This window comes from Capricornis sumatraensis, chromosome 4 (genome assembly GCF_032405125.1).
Source record: "Capricornis sumatraensis isolate serow.1 chromosome 4, serow.2, whole genome shotgun sequence".
In the NCBI taxonomy this organism is placed as follows: domain Eukaryota; kingdom Metazoa; phylum Chordata; class Mammalia; order Artiodactyla; family Bovidae; genus Capricornis; species Capricornis sumatraensis.
In genome coordinates this window covers 18,512,220-18,530,592 of record NC_091072.1, presented here as the reverse complement: position 1 = coordinate 18,530,592, position 18,373 = coordinate 18,512,220, and the positions used below count along the sequence as shown (strand labels likewise).

Below are 18,373 nucleotides of genomic sequence, written 5' to 3'. Positions count from 1 at the left end.
ACTCCACTTTCCCAGGGAAGCGCAGCCGGAAGGGGCGGGCCTTCCGCCCGGAAGCGGGGCTCCCGTCACTATGGCTTCTCGTTGGGTTGTTGGTATTTTTCTACTCTCTGCTCTCCCCCTCTTGTGTCTGGAGCTCCGGCGTGGGATACCAGATCTGGGTAAGTGTTGGCTTTTCCATTTTGACCCTCATACTCGGGTAACAGCCCCATGAACACTGCAATGAATTTCCGTTTCCCAGCCGCGATGCCTCTGGGTGGCTTTGACTACGACTCCCAGGTTGCACCGCGCCGGCCTCCCTCTTCCGGATCCAGGTCTGGATCGTGGTCCGGGTAGGGGTCTGGTAGGGGGAAAGCAAGATTCCCGCTGCGTTGAGGAAATTGATTGCCGGTGGCTGAAAAAGTAGCCCTTGATCTGGTGAAGGTTTGAGTGTAAGGGAACAGAGGCAGAAAGCACAGAAACAAACATATACAGGACTTTCAAATTGTGTTGAATGCTCAAAAGGAAATAAACTGACGTGAGGTAAACCTGCTGAGGAATTTAAGCCGAGATTTAAATGATAAGGGATCAACCCTTTGAAAAGCCGGAAAACATTCCAGACAAAGAAATTGCGACGCGTTGGAGGAAAAGGATGAAGACCATTGAGGCTGGATCAAGGAGACCTAGAGGGAGATTGGCTCAAGATAGTATCAGTAACATTCATTTAGCGCCAAATTCTAAATACTGTTCATTCATTATTTCATCTAATCCGCTTTACAATCAATATGAAAAGGCAAAAAGATGGGATTACTATTATAATCCCTATTTTTGTTGTTCAGTCGCTAAGTGGTGTCCGACACTTTGACAGCGACCCTATGGACTTCAGCACACTAGGCTTCTTTGTTCTTCATTATCTCCTGGAGTTTGCTCAGACTCATGTCCACTGAGTCGGTGATGGCATCCAACTGTCTCATCCTCTGTCACCCTCTTTCCTGCCTTCAGTCTTTCCCAGCATCAGGGTCTTTTCAAATGAATCAGTTCTTCACATCAGGTGGCCAAAGTATTGGAGCTTCAGCTTCAGCATCAGTCCTTCCAGTGCACATTCAGGGTTGATTTCCTTTAGGATTGACTGGTTTTCTTCCTCTGCATTCCAAGGGACTCTCCGCAGTCTTTTTCAGCACCACAACTGGAAAGCATCAAGTCTTGTCCTCAGCCTTCTTTATGATCCAACTCGCACAAATGTACATGACTACTGGAAAAACCATAGCTTTGACCATACAGACTTTTGTCAGCCAAGTGGTGTCATTGCTTTTCAATACACTGTCTAGGTTTGTCATAGCTTTTCTTCCAAGGAGCAAGTGTCTTTTAATTTCATGACTGCAGTCATCATCCGCAGTGATTTTGGAGCCCAAGAAAATCAAATTTGTCACTGTTTCCACTTTTCCCCCATGTATTTGCCATGAAGTGATGGGATTGGATGCCATGATCTTAGTTGTTTGAATGCTGAATTTTAAGCCAGCTTTTTCACTCTCTTCTTTCACACTCATCAAGAAGTTGTTTAGTTCCTCTTTGCTTTTTGTCATTAGAGTAGCAGAAACTGAGATATAGTGAGGTTAAGGGACTTCCTTAAGGCTTTTTAGAGGTCACTGGGTTCTGCGTGAAGAATGTTTTGCAAGGATGCTACAGCAGAAGCAGTGAGCCATGTTAGGCTTCCAAAGGAGGGAAGTCATGATGACAGTCGGCCTGGACTAGGATAACAGAGGAGGTGAAATGCACATAGATTTGGGATTTTAGCCAAGTAGAATCAGCAGGGTTGTTGATGGATTAATTATTTGAGTGATGGAAAGGAGAGATTCAAGGATGACTCCTACATGTGGCAAAAAAACAACTTCAAGCAGTTGGTGGTACCAGTGATAAAGTGAAGAATGAAAGGAAACGTGGACTGGTGGAGAATTCGTTCATCTTTGGACATATTCAGTTCAGTTCAGTTCAGTCACTCAGTCGTATCCGACTCTTTGAGACCCCGTGAATTGCAGCACGCCAGGCCTCCCTGTCTATCACCAACTCCCGGACTTCACTCAGACTCACATCCATCGAGTCAGTGATGCCATCCAGCCATCTCATCCTGGGTCGTCCCCTTCTCCTCCTGCCCCCAATCCCTGTCAGCATCAGAGTCTTTTCCAATAAGTCAACTCTTCACATGAGGTGGCCAAAGTACTGGAGTTTCAGCTTTAGCATCATTCCTTCCAAAGAAATCCTAGGGCTGATCTCCTTTAGGATGGACTGGTTGGAGCTCCTTGCAGTCCAAGGGACTCTCAAGAGTCTTCTCCAACACCACAGTTCAAAAGCATCAATTCTTCGGCACTCAGCCTTCACAGTCCAACTCTCACATCCATACATGACCACTGGAAAAACCATAACCTTGACTAGATGGACCTTAGTCGGCAAAGTAATGTCTCTGCTTTTCAATATGCTATCTAGGTTGGTCATAACTTTCCTTCCAAGGAGTAAGCGTCTTTTAATTTCATGGCTGCAATCACCATCTGCAGTGATTTGTTTCCACTGTTTCCCCATCTATTTCCCATGAAGTGATGGGACCGGATGCCATGATCTTCGTTTTCTGAATGTTGAGCTTTAAGCCAACTTTTTCACTCTCCTCTTTCACTTTCATCAAGAGGCTTTTTAGCTCCTCTTCACTTTCTGCCATAAGGGTGGTGTCATCTGCATATCTGAGGTTATTGATATTTCTCCCAGCAATCTTGATTCCAGCTTGTGTTTCTTCCAGTCCATGGTTTCTCATGATGTACTCTGCATAGAAGTTAAATAAGCAGGGTGACAATATACAGCCTTGACACACTCCTTTTCCTATTAATGATGTGTTTACATGTCTGTCTCCCTTATTAAACCACTTCTAAAATTGGCCACTATGAGAATTCCCTGGAATTGGTTAGGATTTGCACTCTCGCTGCAGAAGGCAGGTGTTCAATCTCTAGTTGCTGCATGCATCCATAAATCAATGAATGGATGAGAAGGAAAGAGAGAGGGAAGAAGGGAATTAAGAGACCATGATGAAATTTAACTTTGTATATTTCCTCTCGTTACCCTACCTCCAAGAAGTCAGGTACCCAGAATGTTGCTTGAAATAAGAAATTAAAATAAAATGCCTTTTAAAAAATCTACATTCTCTAGAAGTTTCCAGCCATATTGGACTCTAACAAGACCTTTATCTAAATGATAGACAGAAATGTTAAATTCACACTTATTCCAGAATCTACCTGCTTCCTTACCTTACAGAATTCACCATTACTCTGTTCATCTATAATCTACTTTGCACTATTATTTGAGTCACTAGTCAATGAGAAGGTAGTTACTCAGGATTGCAGAAGGAGATGTTCACACGATAAGCTCTGACCACAGGATAATATACTTCTTGAGCACAGAGGGCCCCCCTCTTCTTTTTTTGTATTCCCATCACTTACCACAATATCTAATTTAATAAAAGTAAAAAATTCTAGAAAATGCAACTGGGCTCCTGGTAGCCTTTCCACTTAGTTTTATACATTTTCACTTAACTCCTTTCTTCCAGAATCCTCTCACAATTGTGAACTGGTGGTTGTCTAATTTGGTTTCTTGTTACTGGTTCTGCAAATATCCAGTAACAATATTTTAGTCTATTTTAAAAATCATACATCTCAGTGCAACAGCTGCAGGGCTAGTTATGTTTGGACCAGGACTTAGAGATACTGCTACTTTTAGCTGGAACTGCTAATTGAATTACCAAAGAGAATTCAGACATGTTCATTCACCTGTGCTATATTTTTGGACATATATTGAGAAATGATCCGTTTTTTTTCTACTCTGTACAGTGCGGATACATTTTTACTTATACTTAAGCTAAGTGTTTTAATGCTGGTTCATCACGTTTGTTATCCTTTGAAGTGTCCTGCATATGGGCTCTTGAGCATAGTATAAACAAAACACCTCAACTTAATTAAAAAATTTCTTACTTGAGAGGTGTACACATAAATCTAGTTCTTCTGTATTCCCATTTGAAATTGCTTGCTTGTTAGAACAAAAAGCAGTGTTATGGAACATAAATTCCATAAAGCATTTGTTTCTCTAAATATGAATACTCTAGGTATCAAATTACTTTTGAAATGATCATAGTTACTCTAGAGTTAATTACATACCATATTGAACAATACCTGAATCAGTAGCTAATGCTGGCAAAGGTTGAAGGGGCTGTAATGCAAAAGAAAACAAAAAAACTTTAAACAAATTTAAATTGCTTATTTTTTAAGGATGATATATGTATGCGTGTGTGTGTATATATATATATGTGTGTGTGTATGTGTGCGTGTATATATATTTTCAGTTAAAAATAAAATATTTAAATCTGTATATATGATTCCTTTGTTAATTCTTAGTTATTTGACTAACTGCCAGCCCCCATCACACTGGTAAGATGGTTCCTCTGTACTTTTGCCTGGTAACTTTTGAGAATTACAAAACAAAACTAGAAATTTGTGGAGGGTGGAAACCATTTTTAATCCAACTTTATACGTACACTCTCTACCATTTGGCAAAATGTATTACACAAAGAAGGTACTTGTTACATTTTTGCTGGTTAATTTTCATTTGGTTAATAAAAATCAAGTACTGAAATTTTAATTTTTTCTAGGCAAACATGTATCTAGTAAATTTACTTACAAATGATGAAGTAAATATTGAGCAATAGAGAAGTACAGAGTTGCATAATTTATCCGTGAGAAGAATTTGGTGTTTCAGTGGGAGTGCCTTTTTTAAAATAGAACTAGAATCTGATAATAGGATACTATCACAATTTAATTCCCAATTATGTGGATTATTTTCTTTCTCTGGGCAGAAAGGAAACCAGAATTTATGCATTATTGATAGTCATATATTTATAATATAGCCAGTCACTCAGATTATACTTATATTCCTGAGAGATAAGATGTTCTAAAATCATTTTCTGAAAACTTGTTCTGGTAATGACAGTCATGAATTTTGTTGCCCAAAGGAGACTATATGAAAAATCTTAAGACAGTTACATACCTTAAATTTTACTCTACTTTTCTAGACAGATAATCTTCTAATGTATTAGTACTCATTATTAGTATCAAGAAAAATGTTTTGAATTGTAATTGTAATTTTTTTTAACCTTTATAAGGAATCAAAGATCTAATTTTGCTGTGTGGCCGGATTTTCCTACTGCTTGCTCTTCTTACATTAATTATTTCTGTGACTACCTCATGGGTTAACTCGTTTAAACCTTCCCAAGTTTATCTGAAAGGTAAGTTTACTGTTTATGCTACCCTTTTATACTTTTCTACTAAAATTTCTTTCCTTTATTCGAGAACTTTTGCACAATAAGCATTATTTTACCATTCATTTGTGCTGTGTAATTTTATGGTAGAGTAATACTTACAGCTTTAGTTAACAATTTTGAATGGGCTATACCCCAATATTTTTATGAGAAATTGTTCTTTTTTCTTGTATATACGTCTGAAACTATGTCATTTCTAACCCAAACTTTAAAAAGTCTATACAACAGCAGAGATCCCTTCTCTTGACATTCAGTGGCTTATAATCTAATATTGGTTAAGTCACTGAAAGGGTTGCCACTCACACCCCACGTTGAGAATCTAGGTGTATTGCTTTTACCGTCATGTCCAAGGGTGACCAGATAGCTAGAGCACAGTATTCTACACCTCATGTGTGGGAATGGGCTTCTGTAGAGCTGCTAAAACCCTATCCGGCACCTTCAGAAAAAAACCCCACCATCATTATTCTTGAAATCTCCCTACCAAAACTGTAACACACAACATTAATACATGTCAGAAAGTTTTTATTTCAGAACAGACCTTTTCCTACAGATTGACATTTCTTACAGAAAGAAATTTCTTGCAGATTTCTTTGTTTCAACTGTCTGTGTCTATTTGATCTTTATTATTTGAAAAATAAATCTGTTTTTTGAAAGCTTTTCTCTCCCCAAATGTGAAAATCTGCAGATTATTTTCAGAGAAAATAACATTCAACTTACAGATACATGGGAATTAAAAAGCACTTGTATGTTTTGATATCTTAGAAGAAGAAGAGAAGAACGAGAAAAGGCAAAAACTTGTGAGGAAAAAACAACAAGAGGCACAAGGTGAAAAGGTAAAGCCTACTGTTTGGAAAGTATTATATAGAGAAAATACAAAAATACAAAAATATCTGGGGGAATTTCAAATTTAGGTCACAACTGAGTGACTTTCACTTCACTTCAGAAGTCTTCAGACTTCACGCCTGGCCTTACTGCCTATCACCCTTTTAGCCCATCTAAAAGAATTAAAAGGTATAAACATTGAGAAGTGAAAGTGAAAGTCGCTCAGTCGTGTCCAACTCTTTGCGACCCCATGGACTATATCGTCCATGGAATTCTCCAGGCCAGAATACTGGAGTGGGTATCTGTTCCCTTCTCCAGGGGATCTTCCCAACCCAGGGATCAAATCCAGGTCTCCCGCATTGCAGGCGGATTCTTTATCAGCTGAGCTACCAAGGGAAGCCCGTAATTCAGTGGCATTTAGAATATTCACAATGTTGTACAACCACTACCTCTGTCTAGTTCCAAAACATTTTCGTCACCCCAGAAGAAAACCCCAAACCCATTAAACAGTTATTTCCCCATTCCTCACTCCTTCCATCCTCTGGCAACCAACAATCTGCTTTCTGTTTGTATGGATCTGTCTGAATGTTTCATACAAGTGAAATCATATAACGTGTGACCTTTTGTGTCTGACTTCTTTCCCATGCCTAATGTTTTTCAGGGTTCATCCATATAGCATAAATCAGCACTTCATTCCTTCTAGGACTGAGTCATATTCCACTGTATGGATGGATCAAAATTTGTTTATCTGTTCACTGATGGACAGTTAGGTTGTCCCCACCTTTGGACTATTGTGGATAGTGCTGCTGTGAATATTTGTGTGCAAATATTTGAGAACTTATTTTCAATTCTTTGGGTGTATATACATAGAAATGGAATTGCTGGGTCATATGGTAATTCTATATATTAACTTCTTGAGGAACTGCCAAACTATTTTCCACACCGTTTTGTATGTCCACCAGCAATTTCTGAGGGTCTCAGTTTCCCTACATTTATTTCTGATTTTGGTAGTCATCTCTTTTTCTTAGTCAAGTTAAAGGTTTGTTAATTTTTTTTCAAAGAACCACTTTTTGGTTTCATTGGTTCTGTTGTTTTTCTATTCCCTGTTTTTATGTCTTCTTTATTATTTGCTTTCATGTGCCAGCTTTGTGGTTTAACTTGTCCTTTTTCAAGATTTTTAAGATGTAAAGTTAATGATTTGATATCTTTTCTTCTTTTTTAATTAGATATTTATAGCCATAACTTTACCTCTGAGCACTGCTTTTGCTTCATCCTATCCAAGATTGGTTTTGCTAATTAGAAGTTGCATTTACCATGGATGATCATCTAACAGTTATTTTCATGATCTTGAAATATCAGGTAGCACTTGGGCATACTTATATCTCCAACCCTAGTAAGTTTTTGTTGCACTGAAAACCCATTAAAGGATGTATCAGCAGACTGCCATACAAGCAGAAGGATAGAACATTTGTTTTTCTTTGCATTGTATACAAATGCAAATTTTTAGAGAGTAGTGCAACAGTGAAGGATGTAGGTTTTTTGGCAAAACTGAATTAGTGTTAAAACACCACTTCTTACCTGGTTCTTATTTACAACTTTATAGACTGTAAATAAAATCTTAGGGGTGTTAATGTATAGTCACCTGATTTTTTTTTTTTAACAGGTCAGCAGATACATAGAGAATGTTCTAAAACCTAGCCAGGAAATGAAGTTGAAAAAGCTGGAAGAACGCTTTTATCAGATGACGGGTGAAACCTGGAAGTTAAGCAATGGTCATAAACTTGGGGTTAGAAAATATTCTCATTTCATATTTTTTTAATCCTGCTATTGTTTATGTTCCCTTTAACATATACTAATTTTTTTTAAAAATTTCAAATTATTATTCCAGTCTATTTTTAGGAGTCTTTATTAAGAATGCTTATATATCAGTTATATATATATATATAGTTTTTATTGATCATATTTTTATGTCAAATGTTTAAGTGGTTTTTGGTGCCTAAAGAGCATATAACTTAGATCCTTGAAAAGTTCTATCTTAAGACAGTCTGAGAAAACTGTTGACTAAATCACATCTTTTATATGAGGGCATCCAAATCTCTTGGGTATTGTAAGCTCACATTATATTCATTCTGTTTAGCTCTGTTTTTTGAAGCCAAATTGACCTTTGACTCTCTTCCTTTGGCATTGAATATGAATTTTGTCATTTGCAAGTGGTAGTTTACAATGTTAAGTTTTCTTTCAGCGAAAAAAGGATATTCATAAAGAAATTCATTTTTAGAGGAACTGGCTGCAGATTTTTTTGTGTAAGATGCTTTCTGTCCCAAAGACTTTTTTTTTGCTTTCTATTTACACTGTACCTCTCATCATCTCATAAAGAAGATGATCCAGTAGGGGTAAACAGGATTCTGACAATGAAGCAGAATGTTTGTATCCATTTCATAATGGTAAATATGCCATGAAACCGTCAAGGGTTGGTAAGAAAGGTAATGTGAAAGATGGCAACATAAAATACAACTGCTGTTTGTAGTGACTTCACTTCTGAATTGAGTTTGCTTTTGACCAGGGTGATGAAGATTTGGAGCTTGATAGTGAGAATCAGACGTCTTTTGAAACATCAAACAGAGAAGCAGCAAAGAGACGGAACTTGCCTAAGCCTGTAACCAAAGTTTTACCACCCACTGAGCAGCCCACGAAGAAGGAGGTTCATTACTTAATACCTGTTCACTGAGCTGTATCTGCGTACAGTAGGGATATTGTTTTTTTGGTGGAAGTGGTATATTGAGGGAATCCAGATGGTGTCTTCATTAAGAATCACTTCAGCTCCATTAAGAATCACTTCTTATTAAATACTAGCATTCTGAGCCAAACTTACAAGGAATCTAGGAAGATAAACGATAGTACAATTAGTAAATAGTTCTTTTTAAGGAAGTAATTTAATTATGTAGAAACAAAAAATGCAATATTTACTAACGGAGACATTCCTTTGGGCAGCTAATATACAAGAAGTCATATATTTTGTTGTTGAGTTGCTCAGTTGTGTCTAACTCTTTCTGACCCCATGGACTACAGCATGCCAGGTTCCTCTGTCCTCCACTATCTCCCAGAGTTTGCTCAAACTTATGTTCATTGAGTCAGTGATGCCTTCCAACCATCTTTTCTTCTGCTGCCCCCTGCTCCTTTTCCCTTCAGTCTTTCCCAGCATCAGGGTCTTTTCCAATGAATCGGCTCTTTACATCAGGTGGCCAAAGTATTGGAGCTTAGTTGAGTAGCTATCATTATTAACATGAATATATCATTGTCCTCAGTGCCCCTTTTAGGGAATGAGTTAGCAACCATTCACTCTGGAGCGATGTCCAGGTTTATTATTCCTTCTTTTCTTTCAAATCTTTAATCCCTAAGACCAATTTGGAGCTGGTTAAGGTTGAAATAAGTGTGTTTCTATTGAGTCTTAGGTAAAGCTGCTAAGCTGTGTATTCCCTAAAAGTAATTTCCAATGTATTGCTTCTCAGTCTGAGGTTTCCTGGTCCCTTCATGGAGCTTGAGGGTGGGAACTGGGTCTTTGAACTGTTTCTAACATTTGAAAAAGATCTAGAGAGCTACATGGACTCATTACATTTGTAAGATTCTTTGTTATGTGTTAATAGCATAGATTATCTCATGCTGATGGTAAATTCTAATTGACCATCACATATGTTTTTGATACCAAACAAAAAGAAATGATTTATTTAATAAATGCAATGAATATTTGTTAGATAAAATGTTATAAAATATGGACTCTATGGTATTAAAAAATAAAAAGCATCCCTTGAAGGTGAAATTGTTGTACACTGTTTTAGTGAGAGAAAATGCTATGTACATCTGGTGTTTTAATAGATTAACAGAAATAGGGAAATATGGATAAATCATGAAAGCAACCAAAGTGAATGGTGGTTTTCCAGCCCCTTAGAAGGCACCAGTAAAGAGAAATATATATGTACTCATCCTGATGCATATATGTGTGAACCTAAATAATTGAGGGGTTTTACTGAACTTAATTTTTATCCTCTGTTTCTTTAGTAGTACATTTTAATGTAATATCTTAGAACAGCATAAACATAATGTTCTTTAAATGTGTATAGATTAGCAGCTTTCATCTGAGATGTTTTTTTTTCAAATCCTGTTTTTATGATGTATTGTTAGCACAGAGTTGCTTATCCAAAAATGTTTATTGAGTCTCTCATTGTAAACATTTTATAAATGTATATTAAAAGAAAAGATTTCATTAAGCATAGATATGTCCAAACTCTATGTTGAAAGGAACTCTTTCTCTTTGAGGTTATTTTTTTCTTCTTCTGTTTACATTCCTGTTACTAAATACTTAACTTTTCTTTAGGTTCTTGATTTTCCTGAAGAACCTCCTGAAACAGCTGAAGAAGTAAGCTTATCTTTTTTTTCTTTGAAAATCAATGTATTTTTAATTTTCTTTAACATCAAGTAAATACATCTTACCTACATTTGGGTTTAGAAAGAAAAAATAGTACAGTGTTTATGTGTTTGCACCATGATTAGGTCTTGTTTCAAATATGTGGTGGTATCAAATGCTTCAGTCAAGCCCTGTTTTGGAAGCCTGCTATCTGCTGAGCTTGTGTTTTAAAGCCCTCCCACTTCATCGGGCAGAGATTGGATATGTGGTATTTTCCAGAATGTTAGGTCATCACATGAGTTGCCTATTAAAATAGAATCAAAATAGGCAGATGACTTCAAATTGTAGTTTTTCCATTAAAAAGGAGAAAATGAAAGATGCAGCTACTTTGTAGGTGTTTGAATTGAAAGATGGTTTGCTGTTTGGGGTCAGGGTTGGACTGAATCCCGACTTGGCATTGTGTCCCCTGCCCAACTGCTTTGCCATAATCTGTGCCGCCTTCCTGCGGTTGCCCAGCTCAGTTTCACTAAGTCTCTAATGTACAGAAGCACATCTTTAAAGCCGTGAAATGGCGTAGGCAAAGGAAAGCTGGATGGTTTTCCATTTCTTGACTCTCAGCGACTGTTACACTCCCTGAAAACCATTTCTGAGGCAGCCATGAACGCGCTGGAGGGTCTCATTTTTGCCAACACATTTGCAGCACATAAGTTAGTATTTTGGATACTAAAATACTGAGGAAAATGCTGAAAGTCTTATAGAAATAGAGACAATGAAGTGTGCAATCAATCCCAGGAGAATCACAGTCCCAGGAGAAACACAATTTAAGAAAAAAACGAAAGGTCTAATTCCTCCCTGTTACACCCATCACATCCACACCCATGATGTCTGTCCTGACCCTCCTACATCCTCACCTCTCCTCAAGCTCTGGGTTGGTATCCATGACAACCACTTAAAATACAGGAGTAACTAAGTACAGCTCAGGTTGACGGGAACGCCTTTTAAGATTTTTCTCCAGCTTTAAAGCACATGACCTTACTCCTACAGAACACCAGTGTGTCACCAGTGACGACAGACGTCAGGTGGTCAGTGAATCCTTTGAAATTGTACCTTTTTGCGACTATAGGTAGAAGGAGGGTACTCTTCAGAATCTCAGGTCTGTGACCCTAGAAAGGTCAACACATCTCCACCTGGAGGCAGTTGGTGTTGCTCTCCACTTTATTAAGAGTTATTCATAGTCATTCCATTTTGTTTCTTTTCTGCCTTTTTCCCATACTTGATAGATGACCTTCTGTGCTACACTCATTAAAGTGTCTGTCACAGTAATGGAGTTTTAGAGCTGGGATGAACCTCAGTCAAGTTTCATCCCATCTCCTCAACTTGAGGCGGAAGCCACAGGCAGGATTTTGAGGTCCCTCCTGGGGGAGCCCAGGCCCTCTGGCTGCATGAGACCTCTGGGCTTAATTCCCTTGTTTACTCTAGAAACATTACTATCCCTATTTGCTTCTCCTTGCTCCTATTTGCTTCTCTTTTGGCCGTGCTCTGATTTTTGGTCCTCTTTGCTATTTTTGGTTAATAAAGTCAACAAAATTATGGTAAAAAATTGTTACTTGAGAATTACATGTTACCTGAGAATCACATACATAGTATCAATCAGGTATAAGCAACTTTAAATTATATAATAAAGTTTTGTGAAGAATGCCACTAATGTATAGTTAATACCACTTGATATTTGTCTAGTGTATTCTATTCTACACTAATCAAGAAAAGAAAATACATTTTGGAAGATTTTGATTCTGTCAGAATCATCACTGGGCAAGGTGTTTTCCACCTGTGCAGTTGCTACTGTGCATAGATTTCTTAGAATTCAAAGGATGAATTCCTAATTCCCTGCTAGCCATTCATCAGCCCTTATTTTTACCTCCCTGGATGACTCTGGGTGTCCCAGTTTATACTCCTTGACCTGGTCACCAACTCTTTGATCTAATGAGCTGTTTCTGAGCAGTTAGCCTGGTCCCTCCAGGTGTCTCTGCCTGACCTTTCCCCTCTGTTGTAGTTGGACTGTTTAATAATAATGAAAGTAGACATTAGGCGTGGAATGTCATCATCACGATACAAGTTAAAAACAAGAAAAAGGAAGCATTCTAGTTTGGAGAGTGTGCCTTTCCTACCTACCCTTCACCCCGTCACCCCAAAAAAGTGCTTTCCAAGTTAAAAAGGCACGCCTGGAGTTGGCAGTGAGCACTCTGCCACAGTTACCCCAGATTTTAGGATGTTTGTCTTTGCCAGTCACATAGTCATACTTGTTTCTGGCTGTCTGCAAAGTACCATTTCGTATTTTGTCAACTTCGAAGCTTTGCTCTGATACCATAATCATGCTCTATCATCATACATAAAGCTTGCCCATCATAACTAATATATTTTAATCCCTAAGCCACACAGCTGTTTCATGAATCCATATATAAAAGAATAATTTCACCTTTAGCAATACTGGAGATTTTCATTTTCAGGACATTCTCTATTTTCTTATTAAAGTTAGGCCCATTAAGTGTGTGGTGTCACCCACAGAATCGAGGGACATCTTAATAAATCTTTGTTGCTCAGGGAAGGGACTAACATTCGTCTTAAAGGTTATCAGAACAGGGTGAAGTTTTCACTGTGTGAGTGTGTATCCTATATATGTAGCCTGTGGCTCTGCACGCTTTGCAATAGCCATATGAGAAAATTCCTGTCATAGTGGAAGCCTCCTTGGACTTAGGAGCAGACTAATAGATGAGTGAACTAATGGCTGACACAGATTTCTGAAAGGGGGGCGGTATCTGAAACAATGCCATTCTTAAGCCTTATACTCTGATTTAAGTAAGTGCTTGTTATGTATTTCATATTACTACTATCGAAAGTTATAAGTAGTCTAGAATTCACAACAGAATAGTCACCACATGTTACTGTTCTACTTGTAAACTGAAAAGACAATAACTGTAGAATTTAAGATAATTTGAAGAGTTTTGTAAATCCTCATGTAATTACCATAATACCATAGCAACTGTTTTCATTGCTGTATGCTATCTTATTTCATTTTAAAGGGAGCCAAATTTTAATTAGTGCTGCCCCTTTTCATTTAGATTTCATGTAACAATCTGTGTTTGGGACAGAGATTTACTTTACAGTTTGGACTCTGTTCCAGGCCTTTGACCTGTTCATAGGTCAGTCCACTAGACTGTCAGTAATCTTAGGAGAAATTACACACCCACCTTTAACAGTAATTGTAATAATGGAACAGTAACTAGGTTTCAAACAGTGATTGTTGATTTCGCTTAAATATTTATCTACTCACAATGGTAAATATTAAGTCACTATATTTTAACCTTAGTTTCTTTGAAAGCATTTGGCCTTAATTCTCCCCGTAGATCATTAAAGTTTGAACAAAAAAACCTCACTGTAAAAGTTAGGTTTTATTGTTCTACAAATAAGCAAAGTTGGCTTTTGTGATTGTTAGTTTGTGTTTTGTTTTATTATAAAACTTTTCCTTTAGTAGAAGTAGTAACAGAGCTCAACATCGCACCAATCTGGATGTGAATAAAACACTCTACCTGCTTGCATGGAAATATTTGCTAACATGGCTTTCCTGAAGTGGGTGGGTGCTACTATAAAACAACCATTTCCACCATTTCTGTAACTGTGCTGCCAAAAAAACTCCCAGGACAGTTAGGGTAACGTTCATAAAAGTTAAAAACAAGAAAAAGATAGCATTCTAGTCTGGGAAGTGTGCCTTTCTTACCCATAAGAAAGGGTTAAAACACTTTCCATAGGACCATCAGAAAGGATTTCCTGAGCGTGAATAATGAATATCAGAATTAATGACTAATTTGTCATCTTTTCTTTTCTTAAAATTGAAGTATAGTTGATTTACAATGTTGTGTTTCTGGTGGACAGCACAGTCATTCAGTTATACATATATACATATTCTTTTTCATTATGGTTTATTACAGGATACTGAATATAGTTCCCTGTGCTATACAAGTAGGACCTTGTTGTTCATCTATTTTGTATATAGTAGCTTGTATCTACTAATCCCAAACCCCTAATTTAGCCCTCCACTTTGGTAACCGTTAAGTTTGTTTTTTATGTCTGAGTCTGTTTCAATTTTGTAAATAAGTTCATTTGCATCTGTTTTTAGATTCCCCACATAAATGATACCATATGGTATTTGTCTTTCTCTTTCTGACTTACTTTGCTTATTAGTATGGTCATCTCTAGGTCTTTCCCACTCTTTTCTCTTTTAGAATGTTCTTTAAATTACTAGCATGTTGCAAGCTCTTTTTAGCTATTTAACACTTTCATCAGAGGAAAAATTGTGGGGGAACTCAATATGTAGAACAAAGTTGCTCCCAGGAAAAGGGGGTCTCCAAGACCCCCAGCAGCCAGGACTAACTCCAGGCTCATCTCTTGTTCTCATGAGGTAGACATGGTGCCCAGCCTACGGTGATGGGGTGGCCTGGGTAACGTTTTGTTTCCTTCCAGTCCAGTGTTTGTCTTCCCTGCAGACTCTGAGGTGGCTCTGGATCATCTTGGCTTGGTAAGGCCTCTTTCAAAGCCCAGCTGCAGTCTTGATATTGTCTTGGCAGACAGAAACCTCGGGTCTCTGGCGCCCTCTCTGGAAGACTCTTGTCACTGGTTTCCTCAAGCAGTGGGAAGATATTTTTCAGGTTCAGAAGAATTATTTCTGTGTTTAAGGTGAATTTTCTCTGGACCTTAATGTTGGCGTACAATTCTGAGAGCTAAATTTCTACAAAACCCCACATGAGTGCTTAGAACTAGGTACAGGTGTTTCACAGGAGTAGTGATTTTGGAATTACAAACAGCCGTAGTTGGAATTCTCATCTGAACACTTTTTTCCTCAGGTCGTGACTGTAGCTCTCCGCTGTCCAAGTGGGCGTGTCCTGAGGAGAAGGTTTTTTAAGTCTTGCAGTTCACAGGTGAGGAAAAATCATATTTGGAGAAATATTTGTGTTGAATTTGGCAATAGTTTATTCCCATGCAGGGAGGATGTGTTGTCTGTTGTCTGCACTGCCATCAGCTGAAGATAAATGGGATTTATGTATACTTTACGTGACAGAAATTTGGAGAATTAGGCATGCTGAGGCTTCTTGAATTGTGATTTCTGCATTCAGATTTTTTTCAGTTCTTCCTTGTTTTAATTTGTTTTTAAATTATATTTTCACAGCTCAGTGGTAAGATGCTTTCAAATCTTTAGGAAGCAGCTATTATTAGCTCTATTCTTATTAGCCCTAATGGATTATTAATATTATTAATAATGGATTGTTAATAATATTAATATAAGAAGCCCCACTGCATATGTTTTCAGATCATTCTCTAAAGCTTGTTTCTTTTTGTTCTAATAGCCTTTTTTTTCTTTTAAAAACAATATTGTGTTCACTAGCAATGATTTGGAAAATATAGAAAACTAGAGTGAAAAACAATTTTGATTTGCCATCTGACACCAAAGCCAATTACTAATATGTTGGTGTATTTCTGATTTTAAGTACATTTGAATTTATCATTATGCATGCATTAAAAATCTAAGTAATTATCTAAATAAATTTCTCCTTATTGCTGCATTTAACCTTCTATGTCTAGACTGCTATAAACTATAATAGGAAATACTAGTAGGTTAGACTACATAAAAATTTTAAATTCTATAAAGCTCATCAAGTTAAAAATTTGGCAGCAACAATTTAATAATTATTTATAAAGTAATGATTATGCTAGCTAGAGAAAAAAAACTTGCCTGGGAAATCCCATGGACAGAGGAGCTTGGTGGGGGTCCGTGGGGTTGCAAGAGTCGGACATGACTTAGCAACCAAACAACAACACTTTAATAAATATTTATAAAGTAATGGAGCTAAAAAAATTTGCTAGCTAAAAAAATTTGAAAAATTAAACACCAAGTGATAAACATGAAAAGAATGTTTGGTCTCACTTAGAATCAGAGAAGTGCATATTAAAATGGGTACCATTTGCTACCTATCAAATTGTCAAAGATAAAAAAGAAGAGTACCCAGTTTGGGGCAGTGTGTGCAGAAAACAGAGATTCTTATTAAATTACATTCACATTGTTCATGTAAATGTAATTTAGACTGCTGTTCTTGTAGGATAATTTATCAGTATATATTTTAAAATATATCTTTTGGCCCAGTAATTTCATTTATGAGAATTTATTCTTTGGAAATAATGACAAATGATCAAAGGTAATAATATAAGTGCTTATGTAGGCATTGGTTAAACTAAGGCTCATTCATATATTGGAAAATTATGGCATTGTATGACATAATGCACATTTATTACATGGAATATCAACAGGGACATGGATGGTGGTAGAAGTCAAGGGTTACTTATAATTGATATAAGTATCACTTTGATATAAAGTATAATTATTGATATAAGTTGATATATGTATAAGTGATACCAGCATCCCCTGAGAACATTCTGTCATTCAGCTTTCTTCCTAAAGCAACACACCATCCTTCAGCAGGAGTTTTAGTGGAAATTTGGACAATTACAGTGGGAATCTTTATGACAGGAAATGCAGTACATTCATAGGGATGGCCTCTTATCAAAAGGCAGAGTTTCTGGCCCATGGACACGTCTGTTTTGACTGTTCCTGGGTAATTTTGATGTGGACTATTGGCTTTCATTGTAATCTAAATGACTTTTTTCCCAAATGCTAACCTTTTGTTCTTAACCTTTTTAGTGAATAATCTCCCCGTTCCCTATGATTGGAGATTTCCTAATTGTTTAATACTTCTGCTGCCTGTAGGTGTCAGTAGTCCCTAGGCCTTCTTTGAAACAAAAGGTTATCAAGGGTCATTCACATCTCAAAATTCATGGCATGCTGTTTTGCTTTAAACACTGGAAAGTTCCTTTGAAAGATATGAAAGTTCTGTTTCATGACTCCTAGGGGCATGATTTAACAATGAGAGATCATAAACTATCATGAGGGACACAACCGTGAGCAGTTATTTATAACGAAGCTTTTTCTCTTCTAGGTCTTGTTTGACTGGATGATGAAGATTGGGTATAGCACATCCCTATACAGCCTTTCCACTTCCTTTCCCAGAAGGCCTCTGGAAGTGGAGGGAGGCTGGTCACTGCAGGACATTGGAATAACTGTGGATACTGTACTCAACGTGGAAGAGAAAGAGCAGAGCAGCTAGTTTAGAAATGCCAACTAGCTGTTTTACATGAAATCAGTTACACCATGACCTTAGAGGACAATAGAGGATTCACATTAAAATCATGCCATATGTTGATTGAGCTCAAGGCCATAAACATTTCAATGTTGATCTCCATGGAAATGTATGGACATAAAGTACTACGAAAGGATTGCTCTCTACATATAATAATTAGGGAGTGTGCCATATTACAATGTACCAAATGAGGATGAGATAGAAATGTATACAGTAAGGTGCTCATTAATTTGTATTTTCCCCAGCTGACGTCATTTATCAGTTTCTTTCATTGGCCTTGCCATAGTGAACATTTCACCATTCAAACTCTTTAAGGTCTTCTAAGTAGGAATGTTTAGTTTGCTGTATTTCCAGAAATTAAACTTTGAAAATGTTTCAAAGCTCTTTTTAGACTTCAGAGTTCTTTTCGATAGTAAACATTGTGCTCATGTTTACTTAACTAATGTTTGAGATTTATTTTGCCTTGCATTGAACTGTAACATTTACAACATTCCAGGTGGATCAGGATAACATTTACAACATTCCAGGTGTTTTAAAGATAAAACAATGAAAACAAAGTGAAGGTGAGTTTTAAAAATATAT

General features: G+C 37.2%; 1 protein-coding gene across 3 annotated transcripts; it reads left to right on the top strand.

Annotated features, from left to right (window-relative positions):
* Window positions 1-41: 41 nt before the first annotated feature.
* On the top strand, window positions 42-18,074 carry UBXN8 (UBX domain protein 8). 3 transcript variants are annotated; one of them, XM_068971735.1, is made up of 8 exons: window positions 42-158; window positions 5,168-5,290; window positions 6,086-6,156; window positions 7,809-7,931; window positions 8,709-8,846; window positions 10,518-10,559; window positions 15,446-15,520; window positions 17,591-18,074. In XM_068971735.1, exons 1-8 carry the CDS (start codon window positions 71-73, stop codon window positions 17,756-17,758), a joined length of 828 nt encoding a protein of 275 aa, XP_068827836.1. In that variant the 5' UTR covers window positions 42-70; the 3' UTR covers window positions 17,759-18,074. The 3 variants fall into 3 exon arrangements, with proteins under 3 accessions (XP_068827836.1, XP_068827838.1, XP_068827837.1); XM_068971736.1 differs by having other exon boundaries at window positions 71-158; window positions 5,279-5,290; XM_068971737.1 differs by lacking the exon at window positions 7,809-7,931.
* The last annotated feature ends 299 nt before the right edge of the window (window positions 18,075-18,373 follow it).